This window comes from Polypterus senegalus, chromosome 6, assembly GCF_016835505.1.
Source record: "Polypterus senegalus isolate Bchr_013 chromosome 6, ASM1683550v1, whole genome shotgun sequence".
Taxonomy (NCBI): Eukaryota; Metazoa; Chordata; class Cladistia; order Polypteriformes; family Polypteridae; genus Polypterus; species Polypterus senegalus.
The window spans coordinates 68,671,477-68,695,967 of record NC_053159.1 but is presented as its reverse complement, the minus strand read 5'-3'; the positions used below and the strand labels follow the sequence as shown (position 1 = coordinate 68,695,967).

General features: G+C 37.9%; 1 protein-coding gene across 2 annotated transcripts in view; it reads left to right on the top strand.

Moving 5' to 3' along the window:
• The window catches only part of si:ch211-45c16.2 (mitogen-activated protein kinase kinase kinase 13), a 206,431-nt gene that overhangs the window by 165,493 nt on the left and 16,447 nt on the right, over positions 1-24,491 (top strand). For both annotated transcript variants that reach the window (XM_039756275.1, XM_039756274.1), the window contains exons 13-15: positions 13,496-14,210; positions 15,253-15,323; positions 16,575-16,866. In XM_039756275.1, the coding sequence (XP_039612209.1) occupies positions 13,496-14,210; positions 15,253-15,323; positions 16,575-16,866 (1,078 nt within the window). The remainder of the gene's footprint in view (positions 1-13,495; positions 14,211-15,252; positions 15,324-16,574; positions 16,867-24,491) is intronic.

The following is a 24,491-nucleotide window of genomic DNA, read 5'->3' as shown; positions in this document are numbered from 1 at the left end:
AGATCCAGCCCACCTTAAATCCGCTCGCACCTCTCCGCCAGCGTCCTTCGTCCTGTAAATGTGCCGATAAAGACAAGCAGCTGGTTTTTATATCCCCCCACTGACTTAGAACGTACACAAACTTCTCCCAGCTCATGCCTTGATTGATTATCTGGGAGTGAAGTGGAGTTTTACAGTGGAAATAGTAGATCGTTATTTGGAACACACGCATTTCATGTGTGTTCCGTTTCTACAATAATCTGTATAAACACATTTTTAAAACAAACGTTTCTCATATTTTAGTAGTAAATGACAAAATGTAGGCATAAACTGTATAATGTATGAAGCCTGAAGTCCAAAGATCAAATAAACACTTTCACAAAAGGTTCAAGGAAAAGACAACAGCTTCCGTGGTATAGCGGTGAGATTTGCTGACTTGTAATCAAGGGGGCACCTGTTCGATCCCCACTGTCTACTATATTTGTTGTTTTCAGTAGTGAGCTGCTCTTATTGATGATAATATACAGTACACACCTACACTTGGTTTGCATCTGTAACACATGTTGTACATTTATAGGATAGTAAAAGTTACCTTTTTTTTCACTTTTATTCTCTCTAAATCGCTGTTACTTAGAGTCAGATCAGGAGCTTATTCAGTGCGCGCAAGAACATGCAGGTGGCCAGTTGCTGTGTGCTACAACATGCTGGTGGTGATCAACACACATGTACACACAGGAAAGTAAACTGAGTCAGTGTCATCCCACCCCGCCCCTCCTGATCTGACTCTAAGTAACAGCACCAGCATAAATTCACACCCGATCTGACGCTGTTCATTTTCAAATAATATTGCATTAGTGTGATGATGTTTTCACATATATTGTCTCTTTCTTTTAGGTGTGTAATAGAAACCACAGCACAGAGAGAAGTGTGTACATTGTAACAGGTACACACGTTGTAAATGTAGGAAGTTGCGTGTGTGTGAACTGTTAACATTTGAATCTGATCATTGCATATAGCGCTGAACTTACTGCTCTGTACTATTCTGTCCTCTGCATGTTCTGGAGTACAAAAGAGAAAGCATACAGCAACATGTGGGGACCGGCAAGATTGGGGAAAAAAAAAAAACACGCGGTCACTGATTACAAAACGCAAGATGTTATGCGAATGAATATGAATAATGTTGCATCCATGTCACAAAGTTTTCCGAAATGTACTATACAGGTCATAAAACAAATAATTCCAAATATCATATATACCTATGTCTCTGTTTTTGGTTTTTTTTTTTTGACATCATAGACCATATAAGGTGCATACTAATTCAGCGTGAGTAGGAACACTCAATAAAACTGAATGAAAAAAATGTGACGGTGAGATACGAAGAAGGCAGATTCGCCTCTGTGTGTCAGCTTTTATCCCTCCAAATGAGAGAATGTCCAGTTCCACTGTCTCAAAATACCACTCACATCTCCAATTATTCCCAGTTTCAAATAAAAACTAACCGCGTCAGATCCCTGCGTGGGGGGGTGGGGTGGTAGTATGGATCGTGATTTAGAGAGAATAAAAGTGAAAAAAAAGGTAACTTTTACAGGTCCTATAAATGTACACCGTGTGTTACAGAAGCAAAACAAGTGTATGTGTGTACTATATAATATTAACAATAAGAGCAGCTCACTACTGAAAACGGCAAATATAGGAGACAGTGGGGATTGAACCGGTGCCCCCTTGATTACAAGTCAGCAGATCTTACCGCTACGCAACGGAAGCTGCTGTCTTTTTTCCTTGAACCTTTTGTGAAAGTGTTTATTTGATCTTTGGACTTTTTGTCATTTACTACTAAAATATGAAAAACGTTTCTGTTTTAAAAATATGTTTACACAGATTATTGTAGATACGGAACACACATGAAATGCGTGTGTTCCACATAAGAATCTATTATTTCCACTCTAAAGCTCCACTTCACTCACAGATAATCAATCAAGGCATGAGCTGGGAAAAGTTCAGGCACGTTCTAAGTCGGTGGTAGGATGGAATAGCCGGCTGCTTGTCTTTATCGGCACATTTACAGGACAAAGGACGCTGGCGGAGGGGTACGAACAGATTTAAGGTGGGCCGGATCTACGATTTTTTTTTGTAGGCTCTGGTAATTCTAGTGTTAGTAGAATAAAATAAAAGTCATCTTAATTTTTATGTTGTTTACTAGCTGTGTTACCCAGTTTTGCCTGGAAATTTATTTTCTTTTAATAAACAAAGGATTAATATTATTGGCAGGCAGTGTTGTTGGTTCAGACCCGCTACTGACTCTGTGACCAACATAATTCACATGCCTGTACTCCCAACTGGAAAAACAAAATAAATGTAACCATCCTATCTTAAACACTGTAAGTTGCCTTGAATAAAGGCATCAGTCAAATAATAAGTAATACTATTGTATCACTGGAGTTGCTTAATCTTGAATGTGATATAGTTGTCTATGAGGAAAACATTCCTGTACTACTAGATCAGTTGCTGCTTTTTTTTTTCTGCTTTTCCTAGTAACTAGGCTTTTTTAAGGATAATTACCATAGTATAATCACTGATTATTGCAAAGCACAATTACATAAGAAAGTTTATTCCTTTGAACTGGAAAGGGTAATTGGCAGAAATAATGTGAAATTTAAATACATATGATTTTTGTTTACACCATTCATTCAAGTACAGTATTTCTTTTCATTTTTTTTCATCATTTGTATATAGTCCTTCTTCAAAGTCCATAGATGTGAATGTATAGTGTCGTGTTTGGGGGCTTCCGAGTTGCACAAAATGACAGCCAGGAGAGAAGTGGGCAAAGAGACTTTTATTCCAGCACTTGAAAGAACAGTATTGGAGCTTTATTCAAACACACAGCAAACTTGACAACTTTTCATGTGTTGGCTCCAGCGGCTATACCTTCAGATTAAAAGAACTCTAAGGCCGGGTTTATACGCGACACATGCTCTTGCGGATGCTACCGTTTATACTTGCTTGCATACTTAATGTAAATCTGGCGGATTCCACCAGGTGGCAGTGCGAGATTTCATCACAGTGAGAAAACAACAATTACCCGAAACATTCATTACATTCAGGACACCTTGCCACAATATCTTTAAAAAGGATGTTTAATGATTACATCTGTCAGTCCAGGGAATGTGCCCATTTCAGCAAGCATTGGGCAGGAACAATCCCTGGACAGGACATCAGCTCATCGCAAGGTGAATACAAGCACACACATACATTAGTCTCATTTTAGCACCCCCAGATCCCCAAACCTGCATGTACTTGGAAGGAAATTGGAGTACACTGTGGAAAACTTGCAAACTCCAGGCAGCGAACACCATGGATATGACTTCTCTGCAAGGCAGCAGTGCTACCACTCTGCCACAGTGCTGCTCACATGTGTAATTATTAGCAGTATTCACTATTTAAATTAAAATAATGATTTACCTGTAAAATGTAATTTACGTACTTGCATTTCACCATGAAAGTGATATCAAGCATAAATCTAAGAATTCTAAATGTGAAGAGAGCTGGAATATTATACATTTAATGTGTTCTGTGTGACAGTCTTAGCCTGCTGCTACTGTCAGCGCAGGAGGAAGCCTCAGAAGCACGTAGCGATTAATAGCTGGGTAGGTTTTAAGATGATGTTTCTGACACTTTGCTTTAATTACAAAATAAACTACATGATTAAAGTGGAAATTTTGAGAATAAAACTGAAATTTCCACTTTAATCACTAAATAGACGTTTTCACTGTGTACCTAATTTTTTTTCTCTGTTGCTCAAATATGCTTCTATACATTCTGATGCTGTTATGGAAAAAAAATACACAGAAGATGGTATGTGGAGAATATGCAACACTTGAAAAGAAAAGCACCACTTATACATTTGTATGTCAGCGTTTTGTTTCACCACATTGAGCCATTTATCAAGCATCAAAGCATGCACATTAATCATGTAGGATCTGCAAGGCAGCTTGCTGTTATGTGTTGGTAGTAAACAGAGAATCTGATGTCGCATTCCAACTTGAACATACTGTGGCCCCTGATTTTTTGCTGATACTATAACTCACGCACGTGCCGCGTTAATTTCAGAGGGCGTGTCAAATGAATGCTGGGAATGCGTGGCTGCCATGATGCATGCGAGTATGCATTCTCGGCGTGAACTATAAACCAGCCCTAAGACTTCCTCCTTGAAAGTCTTCAGTTGAAGAGAGGCAGGAGCGGAGCCTCAGGCAGTCTAGCTATAGGTGGTCTACACAGGACATAGAACAAAATACTGCGTAAGCGAGCTGCCTTTAAAGCCTTGTAACACGGTGTGATGATTTTTGCTCTACTGTCTTCGGCTGATCCTGCATGAGGAAACTTTACAGTTGTTTGAAATTGCATTTCTTTTGTATTTGCTTGCTGTTTGTGCACTTTTTTTTGTTGCTGAATCAACCCCAGAAAATGAAAGTACAGCATTATCAGTCACAATATGTATAGCAGTGCAGTGCATGAAGTTTGTGAGTTCAGCCCTCCGATTGTAATATGACCAAGCTGTGCGCTGAGCTTACTCTTAAGCATGCAACGTACGGTTGGCCATGTGAACAGTAATCTTGTTTCAAATCTCACAGCTTGGATTGCTGCTGTCATAATCGGTTTGAGTTTTATGGTTTGTTTCAATTACGACAGTATTTGTAGGACTTGTGTTGAAGAGACATTCGGCATCTGTCAAGCGTTGTAAGCATACAACCGGTTTCATTGATAACTTCACATTCAGCTTTTGAGAGTTTAAACATTCATAAACATCAAAGTGTCCATTACTGAAATTGTCACCTGTGAATCTAAGATGTTGAAGAGGCATTGGTGGTTGTCCAAAGGTGTAAAATATTTGGCCATTTCGGTACACTTGAAAGCGACAACCGATCAATTCAGCGGTAGCCATCAACTCACATGCAGATGCATAGGTGAAGGGCTTATGCATTTCATTCTTATACTGCTCCTGTGTAGTATAATTATCTTCTGTACCGTCATCAGTCCACACCTTGAACCTGTCCCAGTCATTCAATACATAAGACACAAAGTTCCTCCGGATATCAAGAGTGAGCCTGATATGGCCATGCAATATGTAACAAAGAGAATGCAAAAGGTAGGTGCCATCTCCGGGCATGGAAACCACTCGGTAAGTGACAGTTCTTTGATCGATGGTGATTACCTCGATAGACATGTTAATGTGGATACAGTTGGAATGATAAAGGAAATGGGTACCTGAACAGTGTAAAGTAAGTCTAAAATACCTACACAATAACTATAATCGTAATAAATGAACAATAAAACAGCGGAGAAGCCGTGGATTAAATAAAAAGGCTGTAGTTATCAGCAGGGAGACGTGAATCCCATGGCGAAGCAAGGAAGGGAATGTAGAGACTGGAGCGACGGACGACCTTATATAGGCAGGCAGCCAACAACGTGGGAGGCGTTTGGTTGGGGGACCCAACGCCGCCTCACACGGTGACCAAGCTGCAGGCTATGGACGTATATATGTACGTAAGTAGGATTCAGTTAGCGTTGGGAACCCGCATATCAATTTTCTTGAAGATGGGCCCATAATTAAAAAGACTGTTGAAAAGTTCAATATGGCGGCCGACAATGGCATCATACCACTGAAATAAGTACCAAATTTCAGCCTTCTACCTACACGGGAAGTTGGAGAATTAGTGACGTTGGAAAGTTGAATATGGTGGCTAAAAGTAGCGTCATACCACCGAAATAAGTACGTACATTGGTTTTGGTTAGCGCAGGGAAGCCGCCTACCAAATTTCGTGAAGATGGGGCCATAAATAAGAAAATTCCACATGGAGGACGTTGTTGACCGTTATGACCGTTACGCGTAGAATTACGAAATGAAACCTGCTTAACTTTTGTAAGTAAGCTGTAAGGAATGAGCCTCCCAAATTTCAGCCTTCTACCTACACGGGAATTTGGAGAATTAGTGACATTGGAAACTTCAATATGGCGGCTGACAGTGGCGTCATACCACCGAAATAAGTATGTATATTGATTTTGGTTAGCGCAGGGAAGCCGCCTACCAAATTTCGTGAAGATGGGGCCATAAATAAGAAAGTTCAACATGGCGGACGTTGTTGACCGTTATGACTGTTACGTGTAGAATTTCGAAATGAAACCTGATTAACTTTTGTAAATAAGCTGTAAGGAATGAGCCTGCCAAATTTCAGCCTTCTACCTACACGGGAAGTTGAAAAATTAGTGACGTTGGAAAGTTCAATATGGCGGCCGACAGTGGCGTCATACCATCAAAATAAGTATGTACATTAGTTTCGGTTAGCACAAATACCAAATTTCGTGAAGATGGGGCCATAAATAAGAAATTTCAACATGGCTGACGTTGTCGACCATTATTGACCGTTATGTGTAGAATTTTGAAATGAAACCAGCCCAATTTTTGTAAGGATGCTGTGAGGAATGAGCCTGTCAAATTTCAGCCTTCTACCTACACGGAAACTTGGAGAATTAGTGATGAGTCAGTGAGTGAGTCAGTCAGTCAGTCAGTGAGGGCTTTGTCTTTTATTAGTATAGATATCAAGAGACAAAAAACTAATGTCAGCTAATTTTCTTTTTTTGTGGTGTTGTTGTTGAGTGAGTGCATTATATATGTATATATATGTATATACATACACATATATACAGTGGGTATAGAAAAGAATCACCCCATTCGAAATATTCCCATTTGTTTTGCTTTACAGCCTTAAATGAAAACGTACACACACAAATTTCTTCCCAGCTTTACTTACTCAATGAAACCTACTGTATAAAATCCAAGTGAAAGATATCACAGCTACAGTTCAGAAAAATGATAAAAAATCAAAAATGAGACATACTGAGATAAATAAAGGATCACCCCCCAATGACAATATTTTGTTGAACCACCTTTTGGTTTAATGTATGGTGAGTGTTGGTGGACTGCTGTCTTCAAATCTTTCCACAGATTTTCAGTGTGATTTAGATCTGGGCCCTGACTGGGCCACACAAGGACATTCACTTTTTTCTCCTTCAGCCATTGTGTGGTCAATTTTGCTGCGTGTTTCAGGTCATTGTCATGTTGAAAGGTGAACATTCTGCCCATCTTCAACTTTATGGCAGAGTATAGCAGGTTTTCCTCAAGAATTTAGCAGTATTTTGCCCCATGCATTTTTCCTTCTATCCTAATGAGAGCCTCAACGCTGTATGGTGTGTTGTGGATGGTGAGCTGCATTTGATTTCCACCATGTGACCATTTGGCATTGAGGACAAATAGTTTGATTTTGGTCTCATCTGATCATAAGACCCTTTTCCACTTGACATCAGAATCTTCAAGGTACATTCTGGCAAAGCGCAAACGATCCTTAATGTGGCCTTTCTTGAGAAGTGGCTTTTTCCTTGCGACCCTCCAACAAGCCACAATTGTGGATATATATATATATATATATATATATATATATATATATATATATATATATATATATATATATATACAGAGTAAAACCTCAATTATCCGTCACTTGAATTAACTGTCAGTCTCTGTTAACTGTCGGGGGCCAAAAAAAAAAAAATTGTGCCTACCTATTACTGTACTACTACTGCTGTCTAGTATGCTTTGAGGTATGCACTTTGGAACAAGTTTTCCTTGTGCTAGCGTGTACCACGTAATGCCTCATTTTTAAATCACAGTTTTAGTTATGTACCTTCAGTTTTAATAGTGTTTTGTTGCTTTTCTCTTTTGTTATAATTAATCTACTAAACATTGTTATGACTGATAAATGTAAGGGTGGGATGTTAGAATTGTCACAAAAAATGCAATTACAGTGATACTTTGAGATACAAGATTAATTCGTTCAGTGACCAAGCTCGTAAGTCAAAATGCTCATATCTCAAATCAATTTTCCCCATTGAAATTAATTGAAATGAGATGAATTCGTGCCAGCCCCCAAAAAACCACCCCAATTTTTTGTTAAAAATGTAAAGAAAAATGTATTTATAATGAACAAATATTGTATACAAACAAAATAAAACCTAATGCATAAAAGAGAATCTAAAGAAATAAACAGATGTTGGCTTAGCCGATTACCGTATTGTAATGTTCACTTTTGCTTAACTCAATTTTCTTCTTTACTAGTTTTTTTCTTTTTTGGCATGCTTTCGTCACTTTCATTCTCAAGGCGTTTTAATAGAAACCTGTCCAAGGATCTTTGGTTAGTCCTCCCCTTTAGAATGTTTCTGAAATGAGTTAGGCTAGTGTCATTAAATAGCATCGCTGCACGATCAGTTGCAACTGGTGCTTCTTTTCAATAAAGTGTCATTAAATAGCGCTGCTGCACAATCAGTTGCAACTGGTGTTTCTTTTCAATAAAGTCAAGTGTTAGGCAAGTGTCATTAAATAGCACCGCTGCACGATCTGTTTTAAATTTTTCAGGGTGTTTCTTTTCTTTAAAGTTCAAAACTTTTTCCCACATTGCAAACACTTCCTTTGTCTCACTTTAAGAGATAACCTCCTCAACGATACCAATGTCCTGCAGAACCTCCGTATGTTGCCATGTCTGTAGTTCCGTCAACTCCTCTGTCATCCGTTCCTCAGAATGCTCTTTGATGGCTTGTATTTCGAATTTTGGCTCGTAACTCAAGACAAAAAATCAACCTAGTGACGGCTTGTATCTCAAAAAACTTGTACGTTGGGGCACTCATATCTCAAGGTTACCACTGTATTAAACACTTATTAAATGGCAAAAGTTCTTCAAGTACTGCTTCCGTTTACGGAGTAGGAAGAACAACAGTGAATTATATAAAAATTATGCCTACAAAATTGAAAAACGTTGAAAATGGAAACCACTAATGGTAATGTTATTCTGTATTAATATTAATTTATTAATGTTCCTCTGTACTGTAATTTTCTTTTTAAATTCTGTTTATTATGTTTTGTTAATATATTGTAATGTACAGGCAACTTGTGATGTTCTGTTGGGGAGCAGAAAGAGTGGAATGCTGTGTAATTGATGGCTGTGTAAGACATGCCTCTTAGGAGATGAGTGACAGGAAAAGTTAGGAGAGAAACATGAAGGTGTGGTGGAAGGAAGTTTTTTTAGTAGACAGGAGGCAATAAGCAGGACTGTTTGCGGTATAAAGAAGGATTGAACGTGATTGGCAGGAGATAAACTGATTGGTAGAGAAAACTTTCTTTTATTGTTATGGGAGGTGTGCCCCTTAAACCAGGTAATGGAGCACAAGACAGGGCACTGTTTATTGCGGAACAAGTAAAACATAGAAAACTGAACTTCCTGTGAGTTGTGTTTGATTATTATGTTGGTCATTATGTGAGGGAGAGAGAGTATTAAACTCTGATTCAAAAAGTTGGGGATCTTTTAGAAGAATGTTTTACATAAATGTTTCTTCTCAGCACAAATTGAGAGTAGATAAATGTATATTTTTTGTATTGTGGTATTTGTGTCTGTCACCTCTTAATCATGAAGTACTTAATCATCAAAATGTTCAGTAGAATTATTAAAAAGTAAAATAAGTAAGAAAACAAGAAATAAAATGACACCACTGTATACTGAAAGACTTGTATAGAAAAAAATTAAGTATATTAATTATCTAGTGATAAAAATAAGTCAGATAGACATCACCCATTTGAAGATTAGTCTGGAGGTTTTATACAGTAGATGCTATATCATTTTAAGAACATTTTAAAGTAGAATATTTTGTTTCTGTGAGAGACATTATAAAAAGGTGCAAAAGAATTGTAGACACCTTCTTTCACTGCTCAAAAACTAATTAGTGTCAGTTTACCAGCAACCTAGTGATGCTTTCGCCAAAAATGTGGAAATGATGCAGAAGACTTTAAGGAAGAAAGCTGTTATTTGTTGCCCTTATAATCTACCATTCTGCCTTTTTAAATCTGTGCTATATTTAAGTTACACTTGGAGATCTGCATATTGATTTTTATTTGTGTGTGTTGAACTATAACACTCTAATCTTCTAGTGACACACTTGTTGTTTTATGTATAAATTAGAAGCTTTACTGTAAGCAACACCTTTTTGACTTTCCTCATCTTTCATTTAGATCAATCCCAAAGTGATACTGGTTAGTCTGGGTGAGGAGTTAGACAGAAACACCAGACTATATAAAAAATGATAGGAATTTACCCCTAAATAATCTAAGAGATCGATGGGAAAGGGACCTCTTTATTACAATTTCAGAAAAGAAATGCATTTTAACTATTCATAAAATGTGGCTCCCATGTGCCAGTATGCACTACTGACAGTGTCTCTGCATGCTTCTGATGAGGCGACAAATGATGTCCTACAGGATCTCCTCCTAGACCTGGATTAGGGCATCAATGAGCTCCTTGACACTCTTTGGTGGTACTAGTTGGCATCGGATGCACCGATACATAATATCCCAGATATTCATTAGTTCACATGTTCCTTCAGTGTCCTATACTAAACACATTTTGGGCAAAAATATTAGTGTATCTCTCTGATAGGCTTGGATTAAAATAACGCCAAACAAATTACCAGCAATTTTAAGAGTAATACCAGATGGGATAAAAGTGTGCTTTGAAAAAATAGCTTTGATATACTGTACCACAAGATGTGGCCACAGACTTATTCTGCTTAACTGGAAGAATCCTAACTCGCTACATGTAACATAGTGGAAAAGTAATGTTGTGTCACCTCCAGTTTAAAAAAAACAAAAAAAGCTAATTCTCTCTATGATGATCTGTTCTGAATTTATTAAGAACTTGGCCAGGACTCATTGTTGCATGTTTGCTCAACCTTTTTATTTAATTTGCCTTTGTATTCTATGTTAAGAATAATTTTAGAAGGGACTTTCTTTGTTGTGTGTGGGTTCATTGGTAATTTTTGTAGAATATATTTGGTACACACTGTTGTTCCTGCTATGTTGTATTTACTCAATTGAGTTTAGCTTTTTTATTAAGTGTTGTTTCTTAAATAAACAAAATATAATAACAGCTTTATCTCACTTACTTACTGTAGACTCACTTTTCTTTCTATTATGGGTGTTTAACTGTAACCAGTACAGGGTCTTAAAGAAATATTGTTGAATTAAATATAATATTGAAAGGTGTTCCCATGTGTCTAATTCTAGAAACTTACTTAAATACAGTTGTTGCTTGGTGTTTTCTCCCTAATGGCTGTGCTTATTTGTAGATATACAGTGGTGTGAAAAACTATTTGCCCCCTTCCTGATTTCTTATTCTTTTGCATGTTTGTCACACAAAATGTTTCTGATCATCAAACACATTTAACCATTAGTCAAATATAACACAAGTAAACACAAAATGCAGTTTTTAAATGATAGTTTTTATTATTTAGGGAGAAAAAAAAATCCAAACCTACATGGCCCTGTGTGAAAAAGTAATTGCCCCCGGAACCTAATAACTGGTTGGGCCACCCTTAGCAGCAATAACTGCAATCAAGCGTTTGCGATAACTTGCAATGAGTCTTTACAGCTCTGGAGGAATTTTGGCCCACTCATCTTTGCAGAATTGTTGTAATTCAGCTTTATTTGAGGGTTTTCTAGCATGAACTGCCTTTTTAAGGTCATGCCATAGTATCTCAATTGGATTCAGGTCAGGACTTTGACTAGGCCACTCAAGTCTTCATTTTGTTTTTCTTCAGCCATTCAGAGGTGGATTTGCTGGTGTGTTTTGGGTCATTGTCCTTTTGCAGCACCCAAGATCACTTCAGCTTGAGTTGACGAACAGATGGCCGGACATTCTCCTTCAGGATTTTTTGGTAGACAGTAGAATTCATGGTTCCATCTATCACAGCAAGCCTTCCAGGTCCTGAAGCAGCAAAACAACCCCAGACCATCACACTACCACCACCATATTTTACTGTTGGTATGATGTTCTTTTTCTGAAATGCTGTGTTCCTTTTACGCCAGATGTAACGGGACATTTGCCTTCCAAAAAGTTCAACTTTTGTCTCATCAGTCCACAAGGTGTTTTCCCAAAAGTCTTGGCAATCATTGAGATGTTTCTTAGCAAAATTGAGACGAGCCCTAATGTTCTTTTTGCTTAACAGTGGTTTGCGTCTTGGAAATCTGCCATGCAGGCCGTTTTTGCCCAGTCACTTTCTTATGGTGGAGTCGTGAACACTGACCTTAATTGAGGCAAGTGAGGCTTGCAGTTGTTTAGACGTTGTCCTGGGGTCTTTTGCGACCTCTCAGATGAGTCGTCTCTGCGCTCTTGGGGTAATTTTGGTCAGCCGGCCACTTCTGGGAAGGTTCACCACTGTTCCATGTTTTGCCATTTGTGGATAATGGCTCTCACTGTAGTTCGCTGGAGTCCCAAAGCTTTAGAAATGGCTTTATAACCTTTACCAGACTGATAGATCTCAATTACTTCTGTTCTCATTTGTTCCTGAATTTCTTTGGAAATTTAAGTGATTTCTTGATTGAAACAGGTGTGGCAGTAATCAGGCCTGGGGGTGGCTATGGAAATTGAACTCGGGTGTGATACACCACAGTTGTTGTTTTTTAACAAGGGGGCAATTACTTTTTCACACAGGGCCATGTAGGTTTGGATTTTTTCTCCCTAAATAATAAAACCATCATTTAAAACTGCATTTTGTGTTTACTTGTGTTATATTTGACTAATGGTTAAATGTGTTTGATGATCAGAAACATTTTGTGTGACAAACATGCAAAAGAATAAGAAATCAGGAAGGGGGCAAATAGTTTTTCACACCACTGTATTTTACTCATATTAATCACATCCCATTTAGCATCTTGTGTAGCATAAAAGTATATTGAACAATAAAAATTTAGGATTGATATGGATACTGATGATACGTGTATATGTTCAGATATTAGTGTGCTGTTTCTTACAGAAAGTTGGGTAAGATCTTAAACACATGAAGGGAGCCACTAGGGAGATTGCCACAGCATCTGAAACCAGTTCGATACTTATGGTTGACAAGAGCCCATAATTGGAAGCCTTCTGCAGGCAAAGGCTAACTTTGTCTTTTCTGTCTCACTCAGGCAAAGTGAACAGGTAAAGGGCCGAAACGCTTTGGACCATGAAATACCTGCTGAGATGCAGAAAGATTTCCAAATCTTGTAATGCCATTTGAAGTAGCTTCTCATAGTTTCTGCTTATAGCTTAGTATCTTTGATTTGTACTTTACTCATTCAGACTAGTTTTTTGTATCCAGTTACTCAAACTTGTGGCTATGTGGTATAACAATTGTTAATAAAACATTTTTTTATTTATCTTATTTTCAGATAAATGCTGCTGACATTTTGAAATTTGTAATCCTTTTACATCGAGGTGAAACACTGGTTTTTATAATTCCAACTGTTAACCATTTCTATTGGACTCCAGGAAAAACTTTTTTTAATGTTATGTAATTTATGTTTTAATTGCTTATTTTTTTTACCAAACCTCACCTATCAAAAGTGTCTCCTTAATAAACTGATTACTACTTTTCCTCATCTCAGGCCAGATTTGCTACGTTCTGAAGGGATACCCAGTGTTGAAGTGTTGCCATCCCATTCCCCAGTCTCAGGGAGCCCAAAAGTCTCAACACCACCAAGTAAGACTCGATACCGTGGCAAGACACGTCACCGCCGTGGCAATAGTAAGGGCAGCCACAGTGAGTTCTCAGGCAGTTTGAAAAACGTAACGGCAGAAGAGCAGCAGCCACTACAGCACAATTACCACCAACATCATCAGCTCCCCCATTCTTATGTTCGAAGAGAAGATTCAGTTGCCAATTGTGCCAACAATCTGCGATACTTTGGCCCAGCTGCAGCTTTGAGAAGCCCACACACTGACCATCTCCACCGACGAGTTTCTAGCTCAAGTCCTGATCTTATCTCTACCACCTTAGAAGCTGACTCCCGTCAGAGAGCTGCCTCAGACAGTGCTGGTCAAAGCCCTCTATGTTCCTGTTGCCAGGCTCATCCTTATCAAGGCTGCTTGCACTGCCAGGAAAATATAAATATGAAAAGACAATCTGAAAATGGATTCTGTACAGTCGATCAATTTCCATCATCATCTAGCCATCTAGGGTCCTATGAGAATCCGAAAGAGACAGAGCATGCTGTGACATCTTTGAAAGAAAATGAGTTGGAAAAGGATTATAAGAAGGGAGCTACACATGATATTCCACCTCATTCAAGCATGGCCCGAAAACTTCGGCCCCTTACAAAGGTATGGCATCAAAAAGAGCTTTTTAAAAAAAAAAAAAAGAAAGAAAACCCAAAGATTTATGAGGAGTTTTTCCTCTCTCACTGGTTTTGAGTCACAGTGTTTCAGACAATCTTACTAAGTAATGTTTCATTGTCAAGAGTGTTTATTAAAATACATAGAGAAAAGCTGCAATAAAACATGATAATGTTACTCATAAAGTACAGATTGGATTTGGATACATTGTCTTCAGTCTAATGGCAACGAATCACATTTCTCCATCCATTGTTGATTCCCATAACATAGTAAAAAATACTGCAAAGTAAGAGTCCCCTTATTTTGATTTCATTGGACTAGCCATTGGTGTTCTTACACAGTGTATCCTGTTGTCATTTGTACTGGTTTAAACAAAGCAGGATTTGCTGACACAGGATAAGAAAGCAGAGACGATGTGTCCATGTCCATGTGTCCTGTTCCAATCACTAACCTTCATTTACAGCCCATACCATAGTTTGTTATAGCTGTCTAAAATATTTTTTTTAATGCATAAGTAACAAAGACAAATTTTAATATCAGTTATTTTTCAACTCTGGTTACAGGAGGCAAAGCATTTTAGTAGAAATAAATTTTACTGCGTAACTAATTTAATCTTGTAAATTTAGAAATATTTGAAAGAGTCATTATGCAGTTTATGAATTTGATAAAACTTAGGTATATCTCCCTCACTTGTGCTGCTTCATGACCAGGTTAATTCTGTAAAAGTCAATAATGGCATCTTTCCTCTCCTACTCAGTTAGAGGAGTCTGATACTTCCTTTCTTTACAAAATGTTTTTTGAAGAGGCTTCTGTCACAATAAAAATTAATGCCTTTGCATTGACATTCAGTGATTGTTTACCTTCATTGCTTCATTCTGACTTATAAGCCACATGGATAGAAGGTTACTTCACATACTCTTGTCACACTTAATACTATATTGAAAGAAAAGTAGTTGACCAAAAAGACATCTTAAATTGTAATAGTTTTATTAGGTTACTTTCTCAAATTTATTTATTTTTTCTTGTAAAGAATGGTGAAGAGTCCTCTGAAGAAGAAGAAGGAGAAGTGGATAGTGAAGTGGAATTTCCTCGAAGACAAAGGTAAGTGCTGTTGTGTCAGGTTTTATTCTAAAATAATTAGTATACAGTATTCCACTTGTAAACATTATTATGTCTTTGCCATTGTCAAAGAGTGCTTGCTGGAATATTAGCACTTCAAATAGTTTTTTGCCATTGTCAAATGCTACCACTAAGCAATGCCAACAATGACGTTTAGTTCATTTTTTTTATGTGGCACTGTATGCAAAAGAGTAGGCTGTCTTGGAAGTGCTGCACATGTTAAGAAAATTCAAAATATCAACAATGATCTGCAGTTTTCCTCAAATTACTAAATTATTGAATTATTCAGGAGAGAGAGCTCATATAGCTTCGTTATGACATTGAACAGACAATAACTGTAGCAGCAATTAAAATAATTTAGTACATTCAGTTCTATGTGTGATGCAGCACAGTGCTGTAAATGGCTTAAGAGCATTTGCTATTACTGGAGTATCTTTTTGTTTTTGGACCATTGACATGGCCTTTTAATACCTAATGTTGGTGATAACAAATATTACCAGAATGAACAGCCAAGGGTATAACTTCATTGTTAGCTGGAAAATTCCAGTCCTCCTCCATGCCAGAAAATGCTGGCGGAATGAGGTGAAACTTCTATTGTGTTATTCAAAGAAATGGCAGGAGTAATAGAATACTGTAGAGTAATACAATATTTTTCATGGCAATTTTACACTAACATCTTTTTTTTTCTGTTCCAAAATCTTACTTGAGTAAAAACTGACACAATGGAAGGCATTAACTTCAGTATCTTCAATATTTTAAACTTAATAGTTCTGTCATAATATTCATAATGAAAAACTTAAGATACAAGCTATTCTAATTGTAATATAATGCACACTGTATAAAAATATGAATCATTTAGCATGCAAAATATTAATATACTGTAACTGATCACAACATTTATGTAGTAACATGAACATAGCCTCAATGAAACAAGCTGAATGTTTATAGTAACTAATGCCTGGCAGGTGTAGCATATGAAGCTATCAGAATTCTTTATAAATATGTGTTATATTTTATATATTATAGTATCTTTTGTTAACACTGCAAAAAAGTTATACCACTGTGGCACATGTTACTTGGCTAATGTGCATCCCATATTATCTCTCATTAATTTCAGTAATTTGTTCTTTCCTGTTTACCTAAAAATAGCAAAACTAGAAGAAAAGCAGAAATAATTCTTTATTTCAAATGTATTGAAATGTAAGTAACAGTTTTCCTTTTTCCCTCCCTTAGACCTCACCGCTGCATGAGCAGTTTCCAGTCATATTCTACATTTAGCTCTGAAAACCTCTCAGTCTCAGATGGAGAAGAAGGCAACACCAGTGACCACTCTAATAGTGGCCCCCTTGATGGGTTGAACAACAGTCAAGAGGAACGGCTAGATGAGCTTTTATCACAGACTCCAGAATTACCCATTGACATATCCACACAGTCTGATGGACTATCTGATAAAGAGTGTGTTGTACGCCGGGTCAAAACACAGATTTCCTTAGGTAAACTCTGTGCTGATGAACACAGTTATGAAGTAAGTCTTTTATACATGTTATTTATGTGTTAATTTATTATCTGTTAATCTGTCCAAACATTAGATAAACTGCAAGAAATAGGCTCTCTTTACAGGAAGAATAAACTCTTGGAGTACAAGATATTTAGTAATCGTTATCTAATGTGTGTGTATATTGTGTGTGAATGTATGAATGCTTATGTGTGTATATATGGTATACTGTGTGTGTGTATATCTGTATGTGTGTAATATATATATTATATATCTATATATCTATATATATATATATATATGTATATGTATATATATATGTATATGTATATATGTATATATATATATGTATATATGTATATATATATATATATGTATATATCTATATATATGTATATATCTATATCTATATATATATATCTATACTAATAAACGGCAAAGCCCTCACTGACTGACTGACTGACTCATCACTAATTCTCCAACTTCCCATGTAGGTAGAAGGCTGAAATTTGGTAGGGTTATTCCTTACAGCTTCCTTACAAAAGTTGGGCAGGTTTCATTTCGAAATTCTACGCATAATGGTCATAACTGGAAGCTGTTTTTCTCCATTTACTGTAATGGAGATGAGCTTGAAACCCGTGGGGGCTGAGTTTCGTGTGACATCATCACGCCTTCCACGTAATCACGCAGTACGTTGAAAACCAGGAAGAGGCCCAAAAAGCTCTGAAGAAAACATGCATTATATAATTGAGAAGGCAGCTAAACAATAAGAAACGAAGCGAAAGTGACATATACAACCATATTCATGAGTTCTGCTACTGAAACAAAGCACGATGTAAACCTAAACTTTAAATTAAGTTCATAGACAGGCTGCCGCTGGCGTTTGTAATTTAGTGCCTATCCATACAAGGCCGTCTGTCAGCGGCAATCCAATAGCAAACTGCCACGGGTGAAGGACTGTGCTTATGCAGAGGAAGATGAGATGGTCAGGGTGGTGTTTGGCACAAACTCAGCGAAACTGCAAGAGAAAGTTTTAAGTGCCGAGACTTCGGTAACATTAGATACAGCTATGGGACATAGCACGACATGGCACCAGCACAGCTGGGAAACTTCGATGCATGTACACTGAGCAGCTCACGTGAACTGACGCAGTGCACAGACAAAAAGCAACAGTTCCAAAGAGCTGAACAAAAACTAATTACACAATTGAAAAGGCAGCAAAAATATGAAGCGCCTGATACATACAAGCATATTCATAAATGCAGCTACTGTGGAAACAAAGCACACGGTGGAAAAGTCAATGTCCCGCTAAAGGAAGACAGTGTAAAAAAAAAAACAAAAAAACCTGTGCATGCAGTGTGTCGGGTCTCAGATAAAGAAGAAGACGAGCTGTTTATTGATGCAGTAAGAAACGAATCGATGAATGAAACCTGTCATCTTTACAACGATTGACAAACACGGAATGTAACTTGAACACAACACATCCTACAAATACGAACCTGATTGAAAGAAATAATGATAATCAAATCCTTGATGACAGCAACACTCAGTAAAACTCACAAAACTATTACTGTATATTGACAGTCATGTTACGTTATTTTTAAAATGTTACCTTTTCTTTTTCATAGCTTCTTTAACACACTACGCCTCGCTATGATACGCTGGTATATATATATGTATATATATACCCGATCTACATACTCAATAATGGATACTTTATTCGCCATCAATGATTGTTTTGGTAAAGCCATACTCAGTGTATTCATTAGATGAACGGTAAAAAAGTAAGAGCGAGGGGAGGATGACTTATTGAGGCATGCAGGCAAAACCACAATAGCACGCGGGCTCGATGTACGAAAAAATATATACCTTTTCAAGTTCTATTTAGTCCATATGTGTCAAACTCAAGGCCCGCAGGCCACATCCGGCCCGCAAGATCATTTTATATACTGTATTATTGTTATTAATGGCCCGGGGATATGAAGCGCTGGTAACACAATAAACTACAGATCCCATAATGCAGCGCTTCAGCTGCCTTGCCGAACACTTACCGCCCCCATGTCTCTTCAGTCGCTTCCTTACTTTTGCGAAGGAAGCAGCTTTCTCACAGCTTCTGCACTGTTTTATAAACGAACGATATATAAGAAAGTCCTTTTTCCTTGCTTCGCCAACGAAGCAGCCTTTTATTTAATCCACGGGTTCTCCGCTGTTTCATTGTTCATTTATTAAGATTTTTATAGTTATTGTGTAGGTTTTATTTCATCCACGGGTTCTCTTCTGTGTTCACTGCGTGTCTTCTTTCGCTTACGAAGCTTCGCCAAGGAAGCAGCTTTCTCACAGCTTCTGCACTGTTTTAAAACGAACCACATATAAGAAAGTCCTTTTACTTGCTTCAACAACGAAGCAACCTTTTTATTTAATTCAAGGGTTCTCCGCTGTTTCATTGTTCATTTATTACGATTTTTATAGTTATTGTGTAGGTTTTATTTAATCCACGGTATTTCACCGCTGCGAAGTGCGGGTATTTTGCTAGTATATATCTATATCTGTATATATATATATATATATATATATATATATCTCTATATATATATCTCTATATCTATATCTATATATATATCTATCTATATATATATCTCTATATCTATATATATATATATATATCTATATATATATATATATCTATATATATATATATATATCTATATATATATATATATATATATCTATATATATATATCTATATGTCTATATAGAGATATAGATATATCTATACTAATAAAAGGCAAAGCCCTCACTGACTGACTCATCACTAATTCTCCAACTTCCCGTGTAGGTAGAAGGCTGAAATTTGGGAGGCTCATTCCTTACAGGTTACTTATAAAAGTTGGGCAGGTTTCATTTCAAAATTCAATACGTAATGGTCATAACTGGAACCTATTTTGTCACCCATATACTGTAATAGACTGCTTCTCGATGGCCGTGGTAGGTGGAGTTATGTCTCGCATCATCACGCCTCCCATGTAATTACTTGAACTGACTGTAACCGCAGTACGTAGAGAACAAGGCAGAGCTCCAATGAGCGCTGAGAAAAGACGCTTTACACAATTGAGAAGGCAGAAAAAGAATATCAAGCGAGTGACGCATACAAGCATATTCATAAGTGCAGCTACTGCGGAAACAAAGCACGGTGTAAACCGTAAGTTTAAGTTTGTAGACACGCTCCTTAAATTAAGTTTATAGACAGGCTGCTGCTGGCGTTTGTTATGCCACGACTTGCATGATATTCGCGGGATACAAGTTTAATGAGAGGACGCAGGGTATAAACGAGAGTTTTGATCACTTTCTAACTACCGTAGATCCCGGAATACAGGCCGACCTGGTATATTAGCCGAACCCCTTCTCTACCTACTAAATTACATGTATTTGCCGATGACCGGTATTTAAGCCGACCCCCTTGTCCAAGCAAAATTTTCTAAATTTCCTTAAAAGTGTCTCTTCGGTATATTTATAATGTTTATCGGCTAGAATTTGAGACTGCCGCATTTTTGATATATAATATAATGTGCATAATTTACCAAAACACCAATAATTTTTCTAATGTACTAACCAAAAAGTTATAAAAAGTGCCTAGCCTACTTCGATTAAGCTAAGAGCATGGCGGCATGCATGGTCGCAGCGGCTCAGGGCTCTCCTTTTCAGTGCACTTTTTGTTGTTTTGTACTTTTTTGTCCTTGTTTGTGCACGATCGGTTTGGTGAACATCCGCTACACCATTCAGAACCTTATAGACATCGGTGTCCAGAGCCAGACATCTGTTTCGCGTGTTTTTTATCACACGCACAACATCCCAGACAACATAGCGAGACCAGCTGGCTCTTCGTGGATTGTAGTCGGTCTAGGAGACAACACAGACGGAGGCGGAAAGAAAGCAGAAGCGGGCCGCAGATCCAGCGTTATGCTAAAGCTAAAACAACCATACAAGCCCTATACAGAACTTTTTTCTGCACTGAAGGAGTTGCTTTTAATCTCATTGTAGATGCGTATAGTGAAAATAAAAGGCATTCTATTCTAGAAACAATTTCATACTGTACTCACCATTTAATTTGACATCTTTGGGCTGCAGTAAGGGAGGAGATATTTCCACACAATGTCCATCTTCGTTTCGATTGATCGCTTACTTTTACCTTCTCTTCCTTCCTTAGCAATTATGTGTCTTGCTTGCATGGTCTTAATGAATTATATATATAGGTAGATCACTGCAATGACGGAAATTACATCCACAAACACATGTATCTGGGCTCCGACTGACGTTACTAACACTCTCGGTTATTTGTTTACAATCGCGCAAGCGGATACACGTGACCGCATCCGATTCGTAACGCAAGATGTTGATCAGAATCAAAACAAAAATTTCATTTTAAACTTCCCGATAATTTATTATAAATTTTATTAATAAAATCAACAACTAAAACACTTTTTTGAATAAATTCTTTATTTAATTTAAAGTACCGGCATGCAAAGTTACTTCTTCATCTGAAAGATGGCTCTGTGGTTTCGTCATTATTTACTTCCGTATTCATCGGCAAAACTGGCATTGCGCTGGAAATCTTGAATCTGAAACGATACTCGTTGTATAAACCGACCCCCAAACTCCAAGCCAAAAATCTAGGACGAAATTCTCAGCTTATATAACGGGATCTACGGTAAGTTAAAATTGCTGATGAAGAACTGTGCTTATGCAAATTTCGAGAGACTGTGTTTGTGGAGGGGATTGACAGTTAAGGCGGGGGGGAAGTTAAGTCAGCATCTCCCCTCCCATTCACTTCATTTCACTCTGAGCTGAGCTCTGCAGCTAACGCGGTCTTGCGGGAGCAACTTTGTGACGCTGCCACCAAATACAGAAAAATCCATAAGTTAATACACACGCTGTCTCTAGGGCTTCTCCACACTCTGAATTCTCCAGGCACTACTGAGCATAATCTAATTTTGAGGGTTGGGACACCAATGAAAACCTTACAGCCACTGAGACTTTGTAACGGCACGAGACTTTAGGTCACGTGTCTGCAAAAGAACCTAATTGAGGCAACTATTTTTACTGGCGGTTGCTCAGGGGAGAGAGTTTGTATTCCTCGCATCCCCGTTACACCCTCTGATCTCCCATTTCAATTCAAATGCCTCCAATTTCCAGTAAGGCTCTGCTTCGTGATGACAATTGATAAGTCTCAGGGACAGACCCTACAAAAGGTTACATTGACAATCATGTTACGTTATTTTTAAAATGTTTCCTTTTCTTAGCACAAGCACAGCTCAGAAGCTTCGATGCATGTGCTCCATAACGTGTTAAAAAAGTAATGCATTTAATCACACTTTGCATTCCAAGCAAAGGGGAACTTTTGTCAATGCATGATTTTCTGGTACATCGATTACATTGATGCACACATCAGAGCTACAAAAATGGAAGAGTCTGAAGAAAGCGCGTTGCTAGGACTGATCGGAGGCAAATTTTAATTCGAAAGACTACCCGACGGAAGCCTTGATAAAAGTGTGGTTTTGTGCAAACTGTGCAAAAAGGAGTTTGCATACCACTGACGCACTTCAACCTTACAGTACCATCTAAATGCAAAGCATGTTACAGCGAGCACAGAAACTATGTATGATGTTAGCACTACCAGTACGAGTTCAAATACCAACAAAAGGTGTCGGCAGCCCAAACCTGATGAAATGACTGGCTTCAGGACCAAAATTCGTAAGTCAACATTGGTTAAACGTACAAATTCTCTCGCAAAATGGATTGCTTTGGACTGTAGACCACTAACAGTGGTAAAAGATAGGGGGTTGGAAAATGTGCTACAGTTAGCATCAGGTTATCAACTTTCCAACTGCCGTGCCGAAAGACTATTTCAAGTAAAATTCAACAGCTTTATGACACTGAAAAGCAAGCAAATTTAGATAAATTACAGAAAGCGGACTTTGTGGCTCTTACTGGGGCTCATTGGACTTCCGTGACCCTTAGTAATTTTAATTACATCTAATTACAGAATGTTCAATGATCACACTGTTTTAGCCTAATGTACTAAATAATTTTGGCTAAGGTTACTCTGAGTTTAAAGGTGAAGCTGGTCAAATTACCTTTTATGTTTCTGCCTTATTTTTTTAAAAAGAAAAACTGCACTTTATGTTGAAATTTTTGTTATTATTATTTAAAGACAATGCCATTCTGAACATGTACTTAAAGTACTTAGAATACCACTTTATTTTTAAGTCTGCCCAATTTTAGCCAGGGATGATATTTTTGTTCCTGTTTTGAACTGAAGTGCAATCTAAATTCATTTTTTTGTTCAGAAATTAAAAGACCTTCACTTTACAATATTCATGTCCATGTCTATTATTTGATTCTGTCGCCCACTAAAACCCTTTTAAATTAAAAAAACATTTGCGCTTTGGGACAAATTTTCTTGTGCAATTTACATGGATGTGATTAATTGGATTAATTTTTCGAGTCCCACCCCTAATATACACTCACCTAAAGGATTATTAGGAACACCATACTAATTCTACGGGGCATTGATTCAACAAGGTGCTGAAAGCATGTTTCAGAAATGTTGGCCCATATTGATAGGATAGCATCTTGTAGTTGATGAAGATTTGTGGGATGCACATCCAGGGCACGAGGCTCCCGTTCCACCACATCCCAAAGATGCTCTATTGGGTTGAGATCTGGTGACTGTGGGGGCCATTTTAGTACAGTGAACTCATTGTCATGTTCAAGAAACCAATTTGAAATGATTCGAGCTTTGTGACATGGTGCATTATCCTGCTGGAAGTAGCCATCAGAGGATGGGTACATGGTGGTAATGAAGGGATGGACATGGTCAGAAACAATGCTCAGGTAGCCTGTGGCATTTAAACGATGCCCAATTGGCACTAAGGGGCCTAAAGTGTGCCAAGAAAGCATCCCCCACACCATTAAACCACCAGCCAGCACAGTGGTAACAAGGCATGATGGATCCATGTTCTCATTCTGTTTACGCCAAATTCTGACTCTACCATTTGAATGTCTCAACAGAAATCGAGACTCATCAGACCAGGCAACATTTTTCCAGTCTTCAACTGTCCAATTTTGGTGAGCTCGTGCAAATTGTAGCCTCTTTTTCCTATTTGTAGTGGAGATGAGTGGTACCCGGTGGGGTCTTCTGCTGTTGTAGCCCATCCACCTCAAGGTTGTGCGTGTTGTGGCTTCTCAAATGCTTTGCTGCATACCTCGGTTGTAACGAGTGGTCATTTCAGTCAAAGTTGATCTTCTATCAGCTTGAATCAGTCGGACCATTCTCCTCTGACCTCTAGCATCAACAAGGCATTTTCGCCCACAGGACTGCCGCATACTGGATGTTTTTCCCTTTTCACACCATTCTTTGTAAACCCTAGAAACGGTTGTACAATACAATACAATACAATACAGTTTATTTTTGTATAGCCCAAAATAACACAGGAAGTGCCGCAATGGGCTTTAACAGGCCCTGCCTTTTGACAACCCCCCAGCCTTGACTCTCTGAGAAGACAAGGAAAAACTCCCAATAAAACCTTGTAGGGAAAAATGGAAGAAACCTCGGGAAAGGCAGTTCAAAGACAGACCCCTTTCCAGGTAGGTTGGGC